This window comes from Ambystoma mexicanum, chromosome 7q (assembly GCF_040938575.1).
Source record: "Ambystoma mexicanum isolate Mex_15411 chromosome 7q, UKY_AmexF1_1, whole genome shotgun sequence".
Lineage (NCBI taxonomy): Eukaryota > Metazoa > Chordata > Amphibia > Caudata > Ambystomatidae > Ambystoma > Ambystoma mexicanum.
Window position 1 is genome coordinate 803,027,357 of NC_090941.1, and position 17,935 is coordinate 803,045,291.

General features: G+C 45.3%; 1 protein-coding gene across 2 annotated transcripts in view; it reads right to left on the minus strand.

Annotated features, from left to right (window-relative positions):
- ANGPTL5 (angiopoietin like 5) overlaps positions 1-17,935 on the minus strand; it is a 448,401-nt gene that overhangs the window by 218,064 nt on the left and 212,402 nt on the right. For both annotated transcript variants that reach the window (XM_069640373.1, XM_069640374.1), the window contains one exon: positions 10,834-10,927. In XM_069640373.1, coding sequence (XP_069496474.1) covers positions 10,834-10,927 — 94 coding nt within the window. The remainder of the gene's footprint in view (positions 1-10,833; positions 10,928-17,935) is intronic.

Consider the following 17,935-nt stretch of genomic DNA (forward strand, 5'->3'; position numbering starts at 1 on the left):
CTACGCTGACAACATCCACCTAATCTTTAGGCAGAGCTAATCCTGAAATCCTAAAGAGCTAATCCAATCCCAGGGAATGCGCAAACAATTATCATTAACAACAGGATGCTACAAAATATCTTACAAATGATTCCTGACAGCATGGGAACCAATATTTCCAGCTGGCCTGATGAAATTGGCTCACATCAACTGAAACCACTGCCTATTTAGGCATGCTCATCGATGCTGACCACACTATGAACAGTCACAGTTTAGCTGTGATGCACAAGAGTGGTTTCAACTTGAAAATGATTAAAAGAATTTCCCTTCTTTTTCCTTTTCCCATAGAGTCCAGACTCTTATCCCACCTTGAGTATGTCAAAAGTGCATTTTTGGGTCTCCCAGGGTTTCAAATCAACCAACTGTAGCATATCCAGAATTCTGAACCTTGAATCCTGCTGCATATAGGATCGTTTACCAGCATCTTTCTCAGTGCAGGATTACCATTAGGCCAAGTAAGCACCAGCCTATGGGCCTCACTTCTTTTAGGGGCCCACGAATATGAATCAAAATAAAGTGGTGCAGAAAATAAAAAATGTATTAGGAGATAATTTGCGAGGGGGAGAGGGGGTGCCATTTCGACTGCCTAGCAGTCTCCACAGAGTTTAATCCAGCACTGATCTCTGTTGCCCTATATTCACGTCATTGGCTGAAGGTGATGTTACGCTCACCTGGTATCCAGCCAGTTGGTCGTTGGTGCCCTTCTCTATGACTCCCTGGTGTGGTTCTCCGGGTCGATGGGATTCCGCCTGGAAATGAAGACTATATTAGGACTGGACGACCAAGGTAAGTTTTCCCCCACCTCCCTTGTGTTTTCAGGCCCTCCGGGTTCTCTTCTCACCTGGCTGTCGGAATTGGTGAGCTCTCCGTCCTGCTCTCTGAGCAGGGGTACGTGGACTTTTGTGGGCGCGGGCGGTCCAGTTATTTCACTGGCTGCGGCCCTTGTAGTGTCTTTCAGGTAGGTCTTATTGCGATTGATGGCGTTGTTATTCTTGCATGCCTTTTCTCTGTTCTAAAATGTCTCTTTTTATCTCCCTTAGGTGCGTGGAGTATCCGCTTGGAGAACTGGGTAGGCTGGTTCTCACCGGTAGATGATGGCGCACAATAGCGCTATGATGCGGTAAGGAGGCGCTTTGCGCAGCGCAGCAATGTCTTGTCCTCACTGACCTGTGCTTTTCACTTTTTCGTAGGTCGCGGTGTGCTCCCAGCGCAGATGGAGTTCCGGAGCTATGCCGGACGAAAATCAGCCAGCCATTTAAGTCGCTAAGCGCTTCGTGGTTGTAATGTCTCTTTTACCTCCTTTAATAATGTCTTCCTCCCTTTTTTCAGGTCCTTCGATCCGGGCGGCAAACTCTTCAAACGGAGCTGCCCAGGAGCTGCGAGCAGTGAAGGATGGAGATTACAGGTAAGATTCTGCTGCTAACGATGTTCTTTGTTTTCTGCAGGTCCGGAATTCGTCAGGCTCGTGAGAAAGATGACACGGTGAGCGTCACGTTGCTAGTAGCAAAGTAACGTGAAGCGTGTTGTCTTGTTCGGGTGTGGTTTAAATAGCCACTGCAAAGTAGTCCAGGTAAAGTAGTCCCTAGGCCACCACACCCAAAACACTAGACCGCATAGCTTGGTTCTAGGAATCAAGCTATGTGGATGCCTCCATGTTGGCTGAACGCCCTAAAAAGTAGTTCCACAAGCAGATGTCTATCTTTGTTTATGAGCCTGGCGCCAAAGGTGCCAGGACTGCCCCCAAGTGGGCCTGAGAAGTGCATGCCAGGCCTTATAAGCGATCCAAGTCCTGATTCCACCTGGCCAATGGGCTTGCCAGTGGGGATCAGGGCTGAGGGTCGTGACAGCACTCCGCCCCAAGGCCCCTCCCATGGTGTGTCTCCTGCCTGGTCCAGGTTTAGTTGGGAAGTTCGGGTGAAACCTCTTGATTAGACGTGGTGCATGGATGTTCTCACTGGGTTCCCAGGACCTATCTTGAGGCCCAAATCCCTTCCAGCCGACGAGATAATATAACTTGGCTCTAGAGTATTTTGAGTCCAGGATGCCTTTGACTTCGAATTCTGGTTCTCCTTCAATTAGTATGGGTTGAGGTGGTGTCTTGACTCGGGTACCGGGTTGCATTGGTTTTAAGAGGGATACATGGAATACCGGATGGATTTGTAGATTAGGTGGCAAGTCCAATTTGACGGCTGCCGGGTTGGTAATTGCCTTGATGGTATAGGGTCCCAAATGTCGAGGATGGAAGGTCTGGGTCCCTTTGATGGGTACATATTTGGCGGCTAACCAAACCTGGTCTCCCACTTGATAGTCTGGGGCCTTTTTCCGATGCTGGTCGGCGAAGTGCTTTTGTTTTTCTTTGGCATGAATGAGATGTTTCTTCGCCTTTCTGAATGCCTGAGTGATGGTTGTGTTAAGAGTCTTTACTGCAGGCATTTCCAAGTTGGCATGAAGGTTGAGTTCTGAGGTACGTGGATGTCTGCCATACAGGGTGTAAAAAGGCGTGTGTCCCATGCTAGAATGTACAGAGTTGTTATATGCATACTCAGCTACCCAAAGTAAGTCCTTCCAATCTCTCAATTCATGGTGCAGCATGCACCGTAAATACTGCTCAAGGGTCTGGTTGGTCCTCTCGGTTTGGCCATCCGTTTGGGGGTGGTAACTGGTAAATAGCCGGATGTCAATCTGTGCCATTGCGCAACATTTTCTCCAAAAATTGGATACGAAGTGGCTGTCTCGATCGGAGACCAGAACTGATGGAAAACCATGTAGCTTGACAATGTTTTCCAGAAATACATCTGCCAGGGTGGATGCGTCCGGGAGGCCCTTGAGAGGAATAAAATGTGCCATCTTAGAGAACAAATCCACGACTACAAGAATGGTGTTTAAACCTTGACTCGGTGGCAGATCAGTGATAAAGTCAAGGGAAAGAGTGTGCCCTGGAGCCGGAGGGATGTCCAGTGGTTGTAGGAGACCTGATGGTTTCTGTTTCTGGGATTTATTTTGTGCGCCGACACCGCAGGACTGAACATACTGGACAATGTCCTTACACCAGGTAGCCACCAAAAGTTATTTTTCACCTTGGCTAAGGTTTTAGTGATTCCAGAGTGTCCTTCGATCAGAGAGTCATGCTAACCTGAAATGATATGTTGTTGTCACTCCTTCTTGGGTACATATAGCCGGTCCTTAAAAAAAGGTAACTGATCCTTGATGCAATATTGTTCTCCGTGAGTTTGCCATGCGAGGAAAGCATCCAGGCTCATTGACTGTCGAATTTCGTTTTTTGTAATTCGGCTTGTGATAGGGTTGTTGTGATACCCAAAAGTTTGTCTTCTGGTATGATGGGAACCGGGTCTGGCGTTGTATACACTGTTTCATCAATGCCCATCCAAGATAAGGTGTCAGCTTTCCCATTCTTGACCCCAGGTCGAAAGGTGATCACATACTCATATTCGGCGAAGAAGAGGGCCCACCGTAACTGGCGTGAAGACTGGGCTTTGGCTGTATTAAGATATTGTAGGTTCCGGTGGTCTGTGATCACTGTAATGGTGTGTCTATTTCCCAGAAGATAGTGTTGCCACGCCTTGAAAGTGGACTTGATGGCTAGGAGTTATTTGTGCATGATAGCGTAATTAATTTCCGCAGGTGAGAACTTTTTTGACCAGAAGGCCGCAGGATGCAGCTGACCAGTTTCTGGGTCCCTCTGTGAAAGGACCGCTTCCATTGCCATACTGGAAGCATCAGTTTCTACTATATAAGGGAGGTCTGGACAAGGGTGCCGCAGGATTGGAGCGGAGGTGAACCTTCGTTTCAGTTCCTGAAAAGCTCTTTCTGCTTCCTCAGTCCAAGCAAACTTTTTATTACATTTTCGTAGCAGTACTGTGATCGGGTGCACAACCTGAGAGAAGTCTGGGATAAATCGGCAGTAAAAGTTCGCAAAACCTAGCATGCTCTGTATCCCCTTGAGAGATGTTGGTGATGGCCAATTTAGAATAGCGTCAACCTTATGTACGTCCATTCTGATGCCTTTGGCCGAAAGGATGAAACCAAGAAATTCTACTTCGGTGACGTGAAAAATCATTTGTCCAGTTTTGCATATAAACGATTTTGGCGGAGCTTGGTGAGGACTGAACAAACGTGCCTGATGTGATCTTGTTTTGAGGCTGAGTAGACCAAGATGTCATCTATGTACACTAAGGCGCAAATGTCAATCAGTTCTCTCAATACATCATTCATGAAATATTGAAACACTGCAGGAGCATTGCATAAGCCAAAAGGCATGACTTGATATTCAAACAAGCCATATTTGGTACGGAAAGCGGTTTTCCACTCATCTCCGCTTCTGACCCGGACCAGGTGGTATGCTCCCCAAAGGTCTAATTTGGTATAGATTTGGGCATCTTTGACTTGGTCTACCATTTCTGGGATAAGAGGCAAGGGGTAGCGGTACTTCACGGTTATCTGGTTTATTGCGCTGTAATCAATACAGGTCCTCAAGTCCCCTTCCTTTTTCGGTACGAAGAACAAAGGACTGGCTGCTGGGGACTTAGATGGGTGGATAAATCCGTTTGCAAGGTACTGGTCCAAATAGGATTTCAGGTGAAGATTTTCTGGTTCGGTGAGAGCGTAGATCTTGCCGCATGGGATTTGTTCCCCAAGGAACAAAGTCAATTTGACAATCATAAGGCCTGTGCGGCAGCAATGTGTTAGCCTGGTCTTTTTGAATACGTCCTGAAAGTCACGATATTCATCTGGCAGAGTATTAGTTACCCCTATAGAAGCTATAGTATTGGAAGTCTTGCAGATACAGGAGTCGGGTTCCGGCTCAGGAGAGTAGCAAGCCGGGGAGCAGTTGCCGGAGAAGGTTAATTTCCATGCCTGCCAGTCTATCAAAGGGTTGTGAGCAACCAACCATGGCATCCCTAGTATCAACCGGAACTGAGGTGCCTTAATTAGATCGAATAAAATACACTCTTGATGTCCATCCAGGCATATCAAGGTTACTGCAGCTGTGCACTGGGTTACTGGTCCGGAGGCGATTTCTGTCCCATCCACGTTAGTCCCCTTGTCCCTGGTAGACTTAGAACAGCAAGGTAGCCCCATCTCTGCTGCCAACTCTTGATCTATACAGTTCCCAACTGCTCCGCTGTCGATGTACGCTTTTACGGCATGCATCTTTGACGATTGTTGGTGGTTTTTTAAAATCACGGGTATCGCAAAGTGTGAGGTCAGTGGCTCTTTCTCATCACTCGACAAACTGACCTCTACAGTTGCCGAGCTTGGTAGTTTTCCGATTCCTTAACTTCATCCTTTTCTGTGGCCCCGACTGTCCTCCTTGGGGGTTTTACTGGGCAGTCTTTCAGAAAATGTCTTGGTTTTCCACAATACAAACAAAGTTGCTGTTGTCTTCTTTTATCCCGTTCTTGTTTTGTTAATGGAGGTCATATCCCCCTGATCTGCATGGGTTCCACAGCGTTGTCTGGCACCCGTGATGCGTTGTCTCTAGGCTGAACATAAAGTACTCGAGAGTCTGCTTTGGATAGGTCTGCTTTTCGGTCCTGCAACCGATGGTCTAGCTGCACAACCAGATTTATGAATTCGGTACAGTCTCTGGGGGGATCAACTACCTGGGCCAAGACGTCCTTTAATTTTCCTCGTAAGCCTCAATGGAATAACGTGGTTCTTTTGTTTTCTGGCCACCTGGCTTCAGCAACCAGTCTATTGAAAGTCGCAATGTATGTTAACAAGTCTTGGTTCCCCTGCCGGAGGGATAAGAGTTTGTTATCCACTGCTTGTTCCTGGGTATGGCGAGAAAACAGTTTTTCCATTTCTCTCTGGAACCCCCAATAGTCCTGTAACAATGGATCATTATGGTTCACCAACGGCACCGACCAATCCGCTGCACTTCCACTCAAGTATGATACGATGAAAGCTACCCGAGCTTGGTAATTTGGAAATGCCCAAGAGCGACAAAGGAAATGAAGGCGACACTGATTTATGAATGCTGCATACTTCCGTGGGTCGCCCGAAAACCTTTCTGGTGGTGCCAGGGGAACTGTTCCAGGCAGCGTGATCTGTACTGGTGTGGGGGTATAAGATGGTGGGATAGGATTTTGCATCAGTGGATTTCCTCCAGGCAGAGGAGTCTGACCTGCCTGCGATTGCAAGAACTGTCTGCCGATTTCGTCGGTGCGCTCCTTGGTCACTATTAGGTCTCTTCGGAGTGCATTAGTCTCTTGTCGAGCTGAATGAACCTCAGCACGAAGGTCACCCAACAATTGGGCCAATTGGTCGATTTCTGATGTTTCCATGGCGCCCAGGTGGATTATTTATGTGAGGCTTTGCGTTCTGTTATGCTCACCTGGTATCCACGGGGACGCCACACAGCCAGTTGGTCATTGGTGCCCTTCTCTATGACTCCCTGGTGTGGTTCTCCGTGTCGATGGGATTCCGCCTGGAAATGAAGACTATATTAGGACTGGACGACCAAGGTAGGCTTTCCCCCACCTCCCTTGTGTTTTCAGCCCCTCCGGGTTCTCTTCTCCCCTGGTTGTCGGAATTGGTGAGATCTCCGTCCTGCTCTCTGGGCAGGGGCGTATGGTCTTTTGTGGGCGCGGGCGGTCCAGTTACTTCACTGACTGCGGCCCTTTGTAGTGTCTTTCAGGTAGGTCTTATTGCGATTGATGGCGTTGTTATTCTTGCATGCCTTTTCTCTGTTCTAAAATATCTCTTTTTATCTCCCTTAGGTGCGCGGAGTATCCGCTTGGAGAACTGGGTAGGCTGGTTCTCACCGGTAGATGATGGCGCACAATAGCGCTATGATGCGGTAAGGAGGCGCTTTGCGCAGCGCAGCAATGTCTTGTCCTCACTGACCTGTGCTTTTCACTTTTTCGTAGGTCGCGTTGTGCTCCTAGCGCACATGGAGTTCCGGAGGTATGCCGGTCGAAAATCAGCCAGCCAGGTAAGTCTCTAAGTGCTTTGTGGTTGTAATGTCTCTTTTACCTCCTTTAATAATGTCTTTCTCCCTTTTTTCAGGTCCTTCAATCCGGGCAGCAAACTCTTCAAACGGAGCTGCCCAGGAGCTGTGATCAGTGAAGGATGGAGATTACAGGTAAGATTCTGCTGCTAAGGATGTTCTTTTTTTTCTGCAGGTCCGGAATTCGTCAGGCTCGTGAGAAAGCTGGACACCGTGAGCGTCACATTGCCAGTAGCAAAGTAACGCAAAGCGTGTTGTCTTGTTCGGGTGTGGTTTAAATAGCCACTGCAAAGTAGTCCAGGTAAAGTAGTCCCTAGGCCACCACACCCAAAACACTAGACCGCATAGCTTGGTTTTAGGAATCAAGCTATGTGGATGCCTCCATGTTGGCTGAAGGCCCTAAAAAGTAGTTCCACAAGCAGATGTCTATCTTTGTTTATGAACCGGGCACGAAAAGCCAGGACTGGACCCAAGAGGGCCTGAGAAGTGGATGCCATGCCTTATAAGCGATCTGAGTCCTGATTCCACCTGGCCAATGGGCTTGCAAGTGGGGATCAGGGCTGAGGGTCGTGACAGGTGCTGCTTTGAGCGGATTTATTTTTATGGTACATCAAGCCCTCCACAATGAAGATCCATGCTTTCCAATGGACAGGTTGCAACATTTCTCCACTCAGCGCATCCTACCTTTCTGTCACAGGCAGCTTTTGACTCTACAATGATCCAAAAAGGTAGACGGGGTGATCTGCTGGGTCAGCAAGACTGCAGAAAAGTCTTCCTCCATCACTAAGGATGATTGAGGACTTCAAAACATTCTGGAAACATCTTAAGATCTCTGTCGTCCCCTAATAATGAACACCCATCCATGGTGTGTGACCCAGCTCTTTAGTGCCTGGATGTTGCCACAGCAGCGATTTATAATGTAACATAACATGAATTGCCATACACCGTTCACTGTCCTGCTCCACTGATGGTGCCACATCATTCACTGTCATATCCCAAGGAGTGTCAATTAAACCCCCTGTCCAACAGCCCTGACTATTAAACCATTGCACATGTTCTGTGCCATTCTATTTATTGAATTCCTGACAGTCTTGCACTCTATATTGCAGATTAGTACCCGGCATGCGCGGCGCAATGGGAATACAGCGTGGTGATTGGCTCATTTGCGAGCCATACCACACAGTATTCCCTTTCACGGCGTGCGTGGCAGGTACTCTGTTCCCGGCGAGGGGCGTGGCAGACCCTCAGCCACCGAGGAGGCTCGAAATGGGGCAATCATCGTTCCGAGCCTCCCCATGGCTGGAGGCTTCCTTCGTCCCCCGCCGGGGTTTCAGGTAAGACTTTTTTTTGTTTTCCCCTTTCCTCCCTCCTCCCACCCCACCCCACTTACCTTCTATCCCACGGTCTCCAGCGGGGGACGATGGAAACCTCCAGCTGTGTGGAGACTCGGAGCGGGGCTATCCCCACTCCAAGCCTCCACACGGCTGGAGGCTTCCATCGTCCTCCGCCGGAGACCGCTGTATGTTTTTTTTTTGTTCTTCCTTCCCTTTCCCCTCACTTCCACCCTCCCAACCCCACTTACCTTCTTTTTTCTTCTGATCTTGGGAGAGAACACACTAGAAACACTTCTTTTCCCAGCGCGTCTGCTCCCGATGGCCGCCATGGAAAGGGAAAACGGACTATGTTTTCCTTTTCCCGGTGGCCATTTTTGTTCCCTTTTTTTTGTTTTTTGCGCGAAACAGAAAAAAAATGCCATTAGTACCCCCGTCTAACGGGCCGGGGTACTAATGGCAATAAGACCCTCGGCAGCGGGACAATACCGCCCACGGTGATGCCCCTGGGGCTTCGTTAAGGCCCTTGCTACGCTCAGGCCTGTAACTACGGCCCCGGGGGCTTACCTGGGGCGGTATTGGCACGCCAGCGAGGGTCTCATTGTCAGAATGTTGGATGCCTGCTTCTTTACATACAGGCCGCAATGTTAGAGGCCAGTCATGGATAAAAGGCAAGAGTCCCATATTTCCCGTGTTCTACCCCCGTGAAAGATGGCTGAAAATGCTAACTGCCTCAATCCTTCTGCTATGTTATATACTATTAGAGGAAGGCTATATAGTGCACTCCTATATTTGTACCTCTATAATATTCTTCTGATATAATGATCATGAATGCTGCTGTGTCAGTAAACACATTGCATTTGGCACACAATTAAAGAAAACAGGTATTAAATGTGTGAGTAGCCATTTCATGTTGGACCGACACAGTGGGCCTCATTACAAGTGTGCTGGTCTGGAAACAACGGTGCCAGTAAGCTTATTGGCACTGTTCTTTCCACACCTGCACACTACGGGTTTGATTGCCGGAGCCGCTGTGCCTGACATGACTGACCCTGCTGGGCACAGCAGCCATGGTAGGCAAGCCGTCGTAGAAGCACCGGCACCGTTAACTTTACATTAAAGTGCTTAAATAATGAATCTAGAAACAGAAGAGTGGAACTGCAGGTATCTTAACGCAAAGTGGTGTAAGTGAAAAAGTGAGGACGACTGCAGGTGAGCATCTCAGACCTGACGTGGAACAAAGTGAGATCTCTGCTGCCTTAGAGCCTCTGTCCTTAGACAGTGGAGAATGCTGGAGTTGAAGCTGTCTTGGGCTCTCCCATTCCCATCTTGCTTCATGTGAGCCTGTAATCCAACCCAGTCTGTTCACTGTGGCTCTAGACATACAGGAGCCACACTCTAAGTCAATTGGAGCCACAGGGTTTATAACAATGAATGTTCAAGTGAGAATTGTAGGCCATATTTTTCTCTTCAATATTTGTCTCGGAGTACGAGCAACAATCCAAATTAAATTACCAAGTACTAATAGCATCCACACTCATATCTTTACATTTCAGTAAGTATGGGTAGGAAACAAACATAGGATCATTGTGAAATTCTTGTTTGCTTCGATGGGTGTTTTATTGTGGCACAGTTATAGTGAAAGATGAAAACAGCTACCCCTGTGTTTCGTAAATACACAGCATTATCATGCAGGAGGCCACCTTTAATTCCTCTTTCACAAATCAGGGGCCATTTTGCTCATAGATTAAAAATGACTCATAATCAATAATGGACAATGTATGCATACACAATTGTACTGGAGAAAAGTAGATGTCCATGGGCATCTCTGATTGGCATCTTCTCCCTTATACTTCATCCACAAAGCCTAACCCGGCAGCAAATCGTGAGGTGCCTGGAGTAGCTTGAAGAAGCTCTTGTGCAAATGAGGGTCACACGGATTGGCTTGTGGCCCTCCCAGAGAGGCTCTAGGCATCTCTGCATTTGCTCCTGTTCGAGGCTTTTTGATTAATGTATACGGAAGAAGGTCCAGATCATACATGCTAATAAAATTACATTTTTTGTACCAGTGCAAACCTTTTTGAATCTTTGTGAGGCAGTGTAAATGTTCCAATTATGGTAAAAACACAAATATAGGATAATGCACTAAAGCGAAGAGCACATGCATACAAACCCTTCCTTAAGATGACTGCTTGTGTTCACTATTTTCCAGATGGAAAAAGGATCAAAGGGCATGGCTGGGTGTAGGGCTCTTGCTAAATAATATAGAACAGACTGCACAAGAGAATTTCCCTTTCATCAACATGTGGCAGCACCCAAGATACTGTAGCTGCTCAAGGAGACAAGTTTTTCAAGAAAAAAGCAGCTTTAGTATTTACGGGATGACAAACTCTTTATAAGTCCATTCAAAATAGCAGATTTCTTCTGTATGATGCATATTATTTATATAACAGAAAAATGCATATAATAAAAAAATAGAAATAATCTTACCATGAGTTTGAACCGGTCTCTGAGGAAAGGGATCATACTGCTTTCTCATTACTTCAGCATTCAGAAGAAGAACCTTGCTTGTTAGTTCACTCATCTGTATGTTTTTATGTAAAAGAAAGTACATTTGGATCGAATTAAAAATAAACCCCAAGAGAGCACCTTCTTTACAGCACGTTGTTTTTTCAGCTACAGCCAGATGTGCATTGTAATATTCACACTGTAATGACATCCAACCTCTTATCGCTTTCTAGCTGTAACTTAACATCCGTAAAATGAATATATTGAGATCACCAGATACCTGATAACCTAGGTATTAAAGCATAAACTATATATATATATATATATATATATATATATATATATATATATATATATATATATATATATATATATATATATATATCAATAGGTCTGGAGTTGTACATATAGTGAATAAGACTTTTTTTCCTGTAGTAATTTTACAAATAAAATCGTACCATATACATTTGCAAAACCAGATATATATTATAATGGTTGCATGATGGATAAGGAGCATCACAATGCATTCTATATGAGGCTCTGATCCATCATGGCCACATGACCCAATTCCTTCATCACAGGATCAGTGGTAGCTATAGGTATTAGTAAAAATAATAATATTCATGACAGAAATAGCAAATACAATGTAATGCAGCACAAAAGTGGAAAACTCATCAATGTACCAAGCAGCATAGAAACAAATGAAGCTCTTGAAAACAACATTCAATAACCCTCTACCCAGCTTAAACAGTTCCACTCGTTTCACCAAAATGAGCGCCACTATCTCAGAGCTTTCACTATGATTAACTTGTTCTGAATCACATGGTAGCTGGTAGACACCAGCGCCCCTCTATTATGTATCTTTAAGAGCTCTGACTGCCAAATCTAAAAAAGAAACCTTTACACACCGAGCAGACTGCGGTGCCACCAATAGCCCTGCCCCCATGAGACTGCAGCGCAGTTCAAAACTCATATCATATATTCCCCTTCAAACAGGGCTCTTCTGACAACACTCAACCAATGTGATTCGACAAACAAAAAGGTCTTTAGCCACATTGATAAAAACTGCCTAGCCTTGTTGGTCCAATGCAATTAATGAAAGCTTTATTTTGACATTAATATTTATTTTTCTCATGTTTCTTCCAATTTAAAAGTATGCTCTTAATATGCCTCGCATTGAACCTACGAGGCAGCCTTTACTTTGTGACCAATGGTGACCTCTCGTTTGGCTATCTCCATCACCTGATCTTCCCTATTTGGAAAGAGGATGCTGGCAGGCAATATTATGTTACCTCTAGCTTCTTTTTTTAGGAATCATGTCGCCATAGAGCAGTCATCATCCTCACATCTGTAATTGTGGCTTCTAAATGGGGGAATCTTTAGGGGGCATTACAGGTTTTCTGTTGCCCCCACCTACAGTTCATACTTTATGTATGATGTCCCTGTATTAGTCTGCTCCCATACTAAAGAAGTGGAGGAATACACACTGCAAATAAGACTCTTCACTCAAGGCAGGTGTTTTAACATGCAGCTTTAGTTGCCCCTGTAGAATAAGTATATATATCTATAAGAGACAGCAGGAGGCTGCATGTGGAAACAACTTGGAATAACCGGGAAGTTGCTCCAGTGCATTGTGTCTGTGTCCTTCGCACTTCCGACTGTGCAAGCCTTCCTCCCATGCCCTCTCTGACTGTTTCACCATGCCTCACATCAGGGATACCATTGCTTGCATCTCCTTATATACTAAAATAAATGAATAAGTCACGTAGCTTTACTTACCTTTTCTGATCCTCTGAGAACATCTGTATTCTTCAGCTCTCTCGAAGGGTTCACTGGAGGATTCTAGGCTTCCTCTGCCCAGAGATGAAAAAGTGCATTCTTCCTGGTTCTCTTCCTCTTATGGTGGTTGCTGTTCCTGCTGTATGTCTTCATTCATCTGCATGTCTATTGGCTATTGTGCTGCTGGATCTTGTTCCCCACTCTGGTGATTCCCACTAGTTTTGTGCTTCCAGTGCCATTTCCTCTTTTGAACACAGCAACCGTGTCTACATTCCATCTCTTTCCATCTTTCATAATTGGTGCCAGTTTTCTCTTCGCTTACCGTTCTGCAAAGTGTCTTTGTTTTTAAATTCATCCACTAGTTTTATCGTGGGAATTGATATTGTACTGCTGGTGTCGTATCTCTCTTTTCTCTATGCCTGTTTTTTGCTGGCTTTGTAAAGGCTTTGTAATGAATCTCCAGATGTAGACCATGAGGTCTGTTTCTGAGGTTAAATAGCCACCTTTGGAGCAGCTTATTATTCATTCTCCTGCCTCTCTTTCATTCAAATGGAGTAACTCCTGTGACAGTGTTGGGAGTGCGTCTGTGTATGGCTATAGCTTCAAGCACAGTAGTCTTTCCGTCCATTCCTAAAGCGTCCGCCAACTGTAGGCTTTCCTTGTTAAACCTGTTTGCTCTTTCCACTTGGCCATTATGCTGGGGTGATGGAATGCAGCGCCAGACTGTCTAATATTGTTGGTTCAGCGGAATTATTGCATTTCGAAACATGAAGTCGCCTCTCTGAAACGCTCTAGCATTTCTAATACCTCTTCACATAGAGTGTTCCCTGCAGATGTTTGAAGACTCTAGTTGTTGCTAGTAGCACCTTTAATAGGTGGAGGTTGATTATCCATAACCACCACTCACAGCTACAGTGAAAATATTAGACCACATAAAAGCCAAAAAAGGCTGCAGTCCAGTATTTCCCAGACCATCTCGTGCAATTTCCAATACGCATAATCTGAATCATCCCAGAAGACATGCACCAGATGATTTATCATAATTGATGTTTCATTCTAGTTCATGTTTTCGGTTTTTCCTTTTCATGGTGCTGAGTAGTGGGGTGAACCATTTTGCTTTTGCTCTTTCGCGGGACAGACTAAAAGGTGTGTCTTTGGCGATCTCGTCAATTGGTGTCGTGATGAAGTTGTGAAGTAGATCTATTCTAGTTTCCAGGTCAGCTTCGTCCATAGTTGTTGCTTGTGGTTTGGTGATCTCCAGGAGTTCCGTTAAGTTGTAGTATTATATGGTTCTCCAGTTTCTTTTCATGATGATCGGTAGCTTTCCCTGTTGCTTGGTTATTGGGTAGGGCCGTGTGATCACGAAGGGGATGATGAGGTGGTGGCTCCAGAGGATCTCAATTGGTGGCACTGTGGTAATTAGTTTTTTGTTGGCGAAGATTGCATCTAGTGTATGCCCTGCCATGTGGGTTGCTCCTTTGACTAGCTGATGTAGTTTCATTGTTGCTAGTTGGCTGGCAAGAGATTTTTGTGAGGTTGTGGTTTCTTCATCGAACCAGATGTTGAAGTCTCCAAGGATAATCAGGTGGTTATGCTCGATAGCTAGGTTGGTCATTGCTTCCATGAAGGTGCCTACAAAGGCTGCATCATAAATTGGTGGTTTGTATACAAGTGTGAATTTCAAGTTTTTTCTCGGATTTTTTTTATAGATGGAGGATTAGGGATTCACATTTATCGATGTTTAATATGTCTTCCACTTTAATTTCCAAGTGTTCCTTGTGGATGATTGCCAATCCACCACCTCTTTTGATTTTTCTGTTTGCTTGGACGCACTTGAAGGTACTAGGCAGGCAGTTATTGAGGGTGATCTTGTAGTTGTCATCGAGCCATGTTTCGGTTGCGAATACATTTCAGTGGCATGTTTGGACATTGACCTTGCATTGATTAGGTTGCAGTGGATCCTTTTGGTGTGATTTGGTTGATTTGTTGTTCCCTGTTTTAATTTGTGGGTGTGCAATTGGGGTGCTTTTATGTAGACTCAGATCGGTTGAGGTTCCATGGAGGCGGCTTCGTCATTTGATCAGTCTGTAAGATTGATAATTGGGTTGCTGACTTCTATTGCTTTGCCATCTCCTGTCATTTGATGTGGGTATCGACGGTGCCCTTCTATTCTTGTGACATAGGGAGTAAGGCGATTGGCATCATCCGATTCGCTTCTAGGTTTCTCCTGTCTTTTGTTCCATTATTCGGGGGAGTTCTTTGTCCATCTGGAGATGTCGGGGTTGTTGAAGTATGTCGGTGCTTTGGTTGGTGCGAGGTACGGTGTAAGATATAAGGATTTTTCTCTTACAATGTTTGTTCTGTCGATTGTATTATTTGGCAAGGTGTGTTCTGTATTGAAGGCGTCTTCTACTGTGGGCGGTTGAGCTTGTGTATCCGCATTATTTGTATCGTGTTCCTTTTCTATTTGTCGGCATCTAATTCTGCATCGGGCATTTTGGGTCCTCGGTGGAGGGAGTTTGTCTGAGTGTTGAGTTTATGGGGGCAGTTGCCCAACTGTTGTGCCTTGTGCTAGGCTAGTGTAGAGTTTAAACCCTTTAAGTTGCGGTGTCTGGATGCATTCCAGATCTTCACTGTAGATGTAAGCGGTGGTTGTGCAGACTCAACCTCCACCCATTAAAGGTGCTGCCAGAAATAGCTAGGGTTTTCAAACACCTGCAGCACTAGAACACTCTTTTTGAAGAGTCATTAGTAATGCTAGAGAGGTTCAGAGAGGAGGCTTCATTTTTTGTGGCATTGTCTTTACAGAGTTGTCATTGTTGTTATTTTATGTTTCCTTACTAGTTGGACATTTGAACATGTCTAATGTTGTGCAAGAAAATACTAAGACGTGGCCCTTATAGTGTTTCATTAGAAAGCTTGGTAACATCAATCATGATAAATCATCTGATGCCAGTCTTCTGGGATGAGGTGGATGATGCATATTGGAAATTGCCAGAGATGGTTTGGGCCATACTGGTCTGCAGCCTTTTCTGGCTTATATGCAGTCTTATATTTTCACTGTAGCTGTGAGCGGTGGTTGTGCATAATCAACCTCCACCAATTAAAAGTACTGCAAGCAACAGCCAGAGTGCTCAAACACTGTTAGCACTCAAACACTCTTTTTGAATAGTCATTATATATGCCAGAGAGGCAGCTTAATTTTTTGTGGCATTGTCTTTTTTGAGTTGTCATTTTTGTTATTATAAGTTTCGCCCACCAGTTGAACATGTCTAACACTGTGCAAGAAAATCCTAAAACGTGGCACTTCTAACGTTCTGTCACAAAGCTTGGGAATATCAATCATGATAAATCATCTGGCGAGAGTCTCCTGTGATGATGTGGATGATGCGTGTTGTACATTTCGCTAGATGGTCTGGGCCATACCAGGCTGCAGCCTTTTTTGGCTTATATGTGGTGTTAAATCTTTACTGTATTTGTGAGCGGTGGTTGTGTAGAATCAACCTCCACCCATTAAAGGTGCTGCCAGCAACAGCCAGAGTCTTCAAAGATCTGCAGCACTGCAACACTCTTTTTGAAGAATCATTAGAAATGCTAGAGAGGTTCACAGAGGAGGCTTCATTTTTTGTTGCATTGTCTTTTTAGAGTTGTCATTTTTGTTATTTTATGTTTTCCTCACCAGTTGGATATTTGAACATATCTAACATTGTGCAAGGATACACTAAGATGTTGTGCTTGTAATGTTCCGTCATGAAAGCTTGGGAATATCAATCATGATAAATCACCTGGTGCGAGTCTCCTGGCATGATGTGGATGATGTGTATGGGAAATTGAATGAGATGGTATGGACCATACTGGGCTGCAGTCTTTTTTGGCTTATGTATGGCCTAATATCTTCACTGTAGTTGTGAGCAGTGGTTGTGCAGAATCAACCACCACTCAAGGTGCTGCTAGCAACAACCAGAGTCTTCAAACACTGACAGCACTGGAACACTCTATTTGAAGAGATATTAGAAATGCTAGAGACATTCAGAGAGGAGGCTTTTCATGAAGTGTCTAAAGATGTGCTGCTCCTATCTCCAACAATATCATTTGAATGGGTGAGAGGCATTCCCAGGATCTTTTCTTTCTGATGGAATGCATATGCCAGAAATCTTCCACCACTTCATCCCGGGGTGCTAATAATGTCTTTATTCGGTTGAAGACACTACGGTATTTTGCAACTGAAAAAACTAAGAAAAAAAAGATGTCTGCATGAAATGCGATATGAATTTCATTCACCCTTTCAATGGGGGCCATTTAAAACAGTAAAACAAAAACGAAACAAAGAAGATGGCCACCATGGAATGGGAGAAGGGACTACATACAGGGCCTCATTACAAGTTTGGAGGCAGCCATGCTCTTAACAAGGGCATGGCTGCCTCCAAACTCGGGTACGGGTCTGTGGTCCCTGAATGGGGAAATACCGGGCCATTCCAACCTTGGAGGACCCAGTATTTCCCCATTCAGGGAACATATCCCCATTCCCATTTGATCCCCCATAGGGCTCAATAGGAATAGGGAGGGAGCTAACAATGGGCCCGTTAATAATGTGCCCGTTGGCTCCCTGGTCCCCTTGCGGGACCGGCAAAGGACGTCCGGTCTGACCAGACGTCCATAGCGGGTCCCGCAAGAGAACCTCATAATAGGGCGGAATGGGTTTTAACGCACTGGCACCTTTACCGGCGCCGTTAAACCCATTCCGCCTGGGTCGTAATGAGGCCCATAGTCTCTTCTCCCTTTCTATGACGGACATTAAAAAGATAGAAGGAAAAAAAGAAAGAAAATAGCTGCAATGGAAAGAGAGAAGGGATTACATGTAGTCCTTTCTCTCTTTCCATGGCAACGACTCACAGAACAAACACCAAGGGATGTAGTGCCTTGTCTGGATGCTAAGGACCCGGTGAGGGGCAATCAGATTGTTTGTAACAATCCGATTATCCCTTGTCGGGCACTAATTGTACTTTAAACTGTCAACTTGAATAACATTAGAAAAAAGAGGGACAGTCCAGAAACGAAATGCTAGGCAATTCTTCTCTGAACAAGAGTTCCAACAGCAAACCCAGACACGTGTTTCGGCCTATTCGGGCCTCATCAGTGAGGTGGAGCTGTGCCTTTCTAAGAACAGTGAGTAAGGGGTCTATGTCTGGATTCCCCTGGTAACTTAGGGTGAGACCCAAAGTTACTTAGAATGCAAAATAAAGGGGGGTCTGGGAGTCTCTCTATCAGCACGTACACAGCCCATTGACCTGTTCTTAGGTGGATG